Raw genomic sequence first — 6,615 nt, 5'->3', positions numbered from 1 at the left:
ATGCATGGCTTGGATTCAGCTGCTCGGCCATAGAAACCCATTCCATGAAGCTCTCTGCGTTCTGTACTTGGACTAATCTGAAGGTCACATGAAGTTTGGAGCTCTGTAGCGATTGTGCAGAAAGTCTGCGATCTCTTTACACTTTGTGCTTCTGCATCCGCTGACCCCTCTCCGCCAGTTTACGTGGCCTATCACTTTGTGGTTCAGTTGCTGTTTTTTCCTAAACTCTTCCATTTTGTTATGATAGAGCAGTTGACTGTGGAATATTAAGGAGCGAGGAAATGTCACTACTGGATTTGTGGCACAGGTAGCATCCTATGACAGTTTCATGCTAGAATTCACAGAGCTCCTGAGAGTCCATTCTTTCGCAAATGTTTTTAAAAACAGTCTGCATGCTTGACTTCTTGATTTTATACACCTGTGACCAGACAAAGTGATTAGGAAACCTGATTCTGATCAAAACCAAATACTTTTGGTAATATAGTGGACATGGATCTATTTTCTGCAAGTGGATGCATCAGAATTGGAGCAGAGAAGGGAGACTTTAGCCTGTCTATTGCATTTGCTACATTACAAACCCGAGCCTTGAGAAAAATGCAACAAAAAACGTGTTAAAAACACAATTTTCATTAGAGTGGGTCTTTAAGTATGGCATATTTAATGAAAGCAAAATCTCATTGGTTGATGAAATGATTTGGATGATTTTTGGTTTAAACAAATAAAAAATTAAAAACAGATTTGGGGGATTGGCCTCATAAACCCTCAGGATTCTAATGATGTTCTCTGTTGGTCACAGCACTTTATGACAAATCTGGCTGCAATTTTTATGCGTTCTAAAACCTCTCAATTTACAGCCTGTGCTGTATACTCATTTGTTTTTGTCTTGTTTTCAGTTTACTGACTTTCAATTCCTTCCAGTTGCATCTCATTATATACACTGTCAGAAAAAAGGGTACGGTTGGGGTACGTTTGTGAACACTTAGGGTACAAATGGTGAATTTGTACCCTAAGTGAGTCATAATTACACCTTAGGGTACTCATATGTACCATTTAAGGATAAAAAAGGTACAAATATGTTTCCAACCATCAGAGGGCCCATATTTGGACCCTTTATTCCACAAACAAAGGTACAATCACTTGTGTGACAAAAGTAATAATTCAAAGTGTATGAAACGTCACCCAAAATCATTTAATACATTGTTGGTTATTTGGAAAAGATGCACAAAATAACCAAATATATTTAAGAGACCACACATCTTTTATGACTAGTTCTGAACAGTACACAAGCACATTATATTTTATTGATTGTGCAGAGCATCAAGATAATAACTTTTAAACATGTATTAGTGTGAACCTGTTTTTGTTTTTTTTTACTTATATAAGAGCTGTTTTAAGTTTTGCCTTTAATTTAGAACAAAAGCACAATGTAGACAAAATTATTTGATGTTTTTAACCTTATATGGTGTGCTTTAACTTGGCCTAAGTTCAATTTAAATTTCTAGTCTTTGAGCTGTTAATTTAAGTTATTTTCTTTCTAATCATACATTCTCATAAAAAAGTAAATTTCTCTGTTACTACGTTACATTTTGTGTACATATTAGTACCTTTTAGCTTTTGTACCTACACAGGAAAAATGAGGGAGTACTTTTTTTCGGAGTTACCATCAGTAATTTTTATTTAAGTAGGTGTAAAATCGTAGAGGAAATATGTTGGAGTAAACCAGCGAGACCACGCCCACTATACTTTCTTAAGTTTCGTTTCTTCCGCCATTTTGTTATCCCGCAGCGGCCGGAGGAAGATAGAGGCTGTGACTGAGGTAAGTCTGCTAATTGCTCAAAAATAAGTTGGAAACTTGTTTTAAGCGGGTTCGGTTATTTTATCTGTAAGGAATAACTTTTGTGTAGTGGAATATTGCTTTTCCACCGTGTATGTGCCTGTGAGGAGATTGAAAACTATGAGCGGGAGTTTGCTAACGGTTAGCCTCAGCCGTTTGAAGTTCAGCTAAATGCAGCCATTAAATAAATTAAGTTGTTGTTTTTATTGGTGTTGTACCGCGTTCCGTTAAATACATTGAAATATATACATTTTTTCACTAGATAATTTTGTCGCCGTTTTACCGATGTACGCTGGCGTTTATGCACCGGTTGTTGTTGCCTACCCCCCCCCCCCCTTTTTTTTTTTTCTTTTTGTCTTTCTGTCTTTCTTAGTAAGGAAGCCAGCTACTTTTGAAACGACCAGCTCCATAATTCCTGCTGATATTTATCAGGTCCGTCGAATTCAATGCATTAATCATTTTAATCTGTAATGTGTAGGAGTCCAATAACGTTTTATTTTTATTTATTTTTTACACCGCAGTATGGCAGTCCTTCCCATATGTCAGCCTGCCTTAGCTGCTGTGCGCGCGCAGCCACCATTTCTCGAATGCAAGACAGTGACAGACTGTTTAGGTTGTCATGATCGCTCATTGTTGGTCAAGCGAAGTTTACACAATGTTGTTGATTTTGATCATTCTCCTGCAGATTATTTTTTTTAAATGGAGGTCCGTGATTCCAGATACTCGTCACGATTTCCCATACCAAAAACTCATTTATAAACCAGGAAAAAATAATTTTTTTAAATGAACTTCCAAGAAATAAATCTGTAGGCCCTTAGAAGCCAGTGCATTGTCGCCAGTGTTTTTTTTAGCAGTTCTGCAAATTCTGCAACATTGCTGTGGCAGCTTGTGAACTGTATATTTGCCATTACTATTTTAAAATGTATAAATTTATTTGGAACAGGGTTTACATCTGAATAAATGCTGTGTTGGTACCTTTTGGTGTTGTAATGTTTTTTCTTTTTTGTAATATATTATTTTTTTTCCCACCAGGAAAGATGCAAGCTGTGCGTGAACATGACTCGAACGCCAAAAAAAATAAATGTTTTGAAGTTCAGCTGACCTCCAAATCCTTTTGGGAATGCGGTGAGTGGAAACATCACAATTTCCAGCATTTTTCTTTACAGGAATCAGTCAACTTTGTGGATAAACTGTCAGCTGTGATGCAAACAGATTTTTTAATTGCTTTTTAATTTAAAGGTAATTTCTGTGCTGTATTCTAAACATAATTTTGCTGTGTCACAGCTGCCAAAAAGTTCAACATCCCAACCTTGGACTTGAAAGTGTTTGATGACTCAAAGACAGAAGTTGATGAGCAGGTTTTTGATCTCCTGTTGAAAAACCCAAACCTTGGTGTGTTGGAAAGTTGTCTGGCCAAAGATGCAAATCCAGAAGGTGAAGTTTTTCTTTTAAATTGTAATTTATCTATTTTGTTTTGAATGGTTTTGGGTAAATTCCCCTTTGATGCCTGAATTTATTTCCAAGGGAAATAATCTGTGTTTCTGCTTTCAAGTACATGCTAAATTAAGAACATTTTTGAGCTGAAGAGTTTTGATTGTATATTTGCATCAATAGGAGTCTGAGGGTTAATGATTTATTTGACAGGATAGTGTGGGGAACAAAACACGGGCAAATAAGTATAAGTTTTTTTATCCTATTGCTGTCTTAGACAAGATAATAAATCTGCTAAACTGTTAAGTTGGTCAGTATTTAAAAATCTTTGATTTTACTTTTTTTGTTTTTGCTATCATACTAATTTAAATATTACAGTAACTGAAAGCTTTAATACTTTGACAGATCAGCAGAGTTGTCCTGCAAAGAGCTGCAATACCAGTTCAATTGGAGATACTGAAGTGGACTCAGATGACACCATAATATTACAACACAGTCCTACAACAAGACGAAGAGTTGAAGGCACCTCTCTTGCCAAAGTAAGTAAATAATCTTTTCACAAAGTCATTTCAAGCATTCAAAGTCAGGCTGTCTTTCCAATTCAGTTTAGTTGTCAAACAGTGCAGTAAGGCAGATCATCCAAACTAGTTTAAAGTTTTCTAGGGAAACAGCAGATTGCACCGAGTAAGTCACAACACATTGAATACATTCTGGAATACTGTCCTCATCATATAATTCTTCTGTATTTCCTTCAACAAATCTCTGCATAATTAGCAAGATATTGACTATACGGGCGACAGTGGCTCAGGTGGTTGAGCGGGTCGTCCAATGACCGAAGGGTTGGCGGTTCGATCCCCGCTCCCACCAGCCAAAAAATGTCGTTGTGTCCTTGGGCAAGACACTTCACCCTCCTTCACTTCACAATGTGCATGAATGATCCCGGTGATGGTCAGAGGAGCCGTAGGCGCGAAATGGCAGCCAGTCTGCCCTAGGGCAGCTGTGGCTACAACCGTAGCTACCATCACCATGTATGAATGAGGAGTGAATGAATAATGGACACACTGTAAGCACTTTGAGTGTCTTGAAAAGCGCAGATAAATCCAATCCATTATTATTATACAAAGACAGACATTGATTATGCAGTTTTTGAGGGGGAAAAATGTTTTCTGGAACATGGTTTCTGCAGTTCAATTGGAATTCACCTTCAAGTTCTTGACAGGACTGTTTTGCAGAGTTAACAGGCCTTAATTTCCCATCATGTCATTGTTTACGCTCCCGTTACCTTACAGTCCCTCACAACCCCCAAGCAACAGAATTGGCGTGCAATATTGGAGCTATCCAGCCTTCTAGATGTGAGCCAGATGCCAACTCAGACGAGGAGAATGAAGACAAGCGGAGCAGGGAGCTTGTGGCCTGCCAAATGTAGCTTGTAACGTAACAACTACAAGCTTTCTCAAATTACATCTTTTCATCTGCTCCTGATTCATCCCAATTTGAGAAAATAAATATTCAGAAACACAGTTTTATTCTTAAATCTTATAACAATATGTCATCATAAAAATGCTACATTTTAAAAAATAACTTTCATTGGAGTGGGTCCCCCATTTTTAACATGTCGCATTATTTTTCTCATGATGGGCACGTTTAAAAGAACACATTTGAAACTGCACATTTGAGTATTCACTCAAATTGGGATGAATCAGGAACAGACAAAATAAATGCAGTTTGAGGAAGCTCTCTATTGTGACGCACCACACGAAATGAGGTGGGTCCGAGTCCCTCTGCTCTGCTGTATTCTGATGCGTCCACTTGCAGACAAACAGATCCATTAACATCTTCATCATACTCGTCTGAGCTTGATCTAAACTATGGCCAGAAAGCTTCAATATTGGTCACCATTTTGCTTTCACCACTAATGTTAGTTTTAGGTTGGAAGGACTGTAAGCTAGAGGGAGAGGGCGTAAACAAAGGGATGTTCGGACATCATCAGAGGGTAACTACTGTGTCAATAGCCCCGCCTACAACTCAGAAGTTAATTTCTGATCAACTCCAAACCACTCTGCACAAAATGTCTTTAAACATCATCTCAAAGTGCTTTAACCCCAGTAATCAGTGCTTGCGGTTGTATTTTTTTATTATTAATATGGACTTTTAAATTTGATCCAATAGGTGGTTGCTGTCATTGGTGAGGATGCATCATCCGTTGAAGGTCATGTGAATGTCCTGCATATCCAGTTCAGCAAGGTGCGAGAGGATATACTAAAGAAGTACCCTTTCTTGAAGACAACCTCAGGGGTCAGTGACATTTTAAATCAGTTCTCAGCTTAAAATACATTTTGAATGTCAATATGAGCTGAGACATCTGCTAAAATGACCATTAACAGCTTTAACTCAATTGTAAAAACATTGTAATTTTCTAAACCCATATATAAATATATAGTCATTCAAGCCAAGTAATATTTATACAATGAGATCACTAAAGGGAAATGGCAATGAAAGAGGCAACAAAGAATAATAGAATGTTTTATGTCTTTTGTTTGTTTTAGATAAAGTGAATGATTAATTTTCTATTTTTTTTCCAATTTTCAGTTGTTTGATGTTGACCGAATGCATCCATCACCTGTCAGTTTAAGCCAGCGCTTCAAGGACGGCGTTTACCAGTATTGTGCCAAAGGTGCTTGAGCTTGTTCAAAGAAAAGCTCCATTAGCTAAAGTCTACAACGAAGCAAGAGAAGAGATGCTTGCAGAGGATCTACTAGGTATTGACATAAACGTAATCCTTGGTAATCTTTTGTGTTTATAGTTCTTCTTTTTAGAATTCGTATCAATATTATCTTATCACATTTATGCATTTTATTATTTAAATTATGCATTTAAACTTGGTTATAAGTTTACTTTTTTATTATCTATTTTTAGAAAATGTAGAATGCAGTAGAAAGATTTACTTAAAATGAGGTCTAGTGCTTCTTTTGTTAATGTCACAAGTTTTATTTCATGGTTAAAAATGGTAACTGAAGTGCTATGTGCTGTTTACAATTGATCAAATGTTAAGGTTATAGTTACAATGAATGCAATGTGAACTGAAGGAAAAATATAGATTTTTCATTATTGTAAAATTGCTAATAATTGTAAATATATGCAACCTGTTGTGACACTGTACATACTGTGAAATGTCAGAATTGTAATTGTTTTGAATGTTTAATAAATGTGATAAACAGTATACTGGTCTTTTAATGTGCTGTATCTGGTACAAATTTGCCATCAAAGGGTACAAAAGGCTTGTCACTGGGGCAGTACCCTTAAAAGAACAAATTTGTACCTTTTTTTAAAGGTACATTATGGTACCATAG

The 6,615-nt window shown here is 36.7% G+C and overlaps 1 protein-coding gene across 4 annotated transcripts; it reads left to right on the top strand.

Moving 5' to 3' along the window:
• The first annotated feature begins 1,775 nt into the window (after positions 1–1,775).
• On the top strand, positions 1,776–6,142 carry LOC111948731. Of its 4 annotated transcripts, none has more exons than XM_023963085.1 (6): positions 1,776–1,816; positions 2,867–2,959; positions 3,119–3,268; positions 3,671–3,804; positions 5,435–5,560; positions 5,855–6,142. In XM_023963085.1, exons 2-6 carry the CDS (start codon positions 2,872–2,874, stop codon positions 5,945–5,947), a joined length of 591 nt encoding a protein of 196 aa, XP_023818853.1. In that variant the 5' UTR covers positions 1,776–1,816; positions 2,867–2,871; the 3' UTR covers positions 5,948–6,142. The 4 variants fall into 4 exon arrangements, 3 of the variants coding, with proteins under 3 accessions (XP_023818853.1, XP_023818886.1, XP_023818812.1); XR_002874713.1 differs by having other exon boundaries at positions 1,779–1,816; positions 2,879–2,959; positions 5,855–5,893; XM_023963118.1 differs by lacking the exon at positions 1,776–1,816 and adding an exon at positions 1,834–2,266.
• The last annotated feature ends 473 nt before the right edge of the window (positions 6,143–6,615 follow it).

This window comes from Oryzias latipes, chromosome 1 (assembly GCF_002234675.1).
Source record: "Oryzias latipes chromosome 1, ASM223467v1".
Lineage (NCBI taxonomy): Eukaryota > Metazoa > Chordata > Actinopteri > Beloniformes > Adrianichthyidae > Oryzias > Oryzias latipes.
This window is presented reverse-complemented; position numbering and strand designations above follow the sequence as displayed.

Coding starts and splice junctions, on each gene's coding strand:
- LOC111948731 (XM_023963044.1), top strand. CDS start 2,824: ATGTTTTTTCTTTTTTGTAATATATTATTTTTTTTCCCACCAGGAAAG. Junction 2,960..3,118: donor CAAATCCTTTTGGGAATGCG/GTGAGTGGAAAC, acceptor GCTGTGTCACAG/CTGCCAAAAAGTTCAACATC. Junction 5,561..5,854: donor TCTTGAAGACAACCTCAGGG/GTCAGTGACATT, acceptor TCCAATTTTCAG/TTGTTTGATGTTGACCGAAT.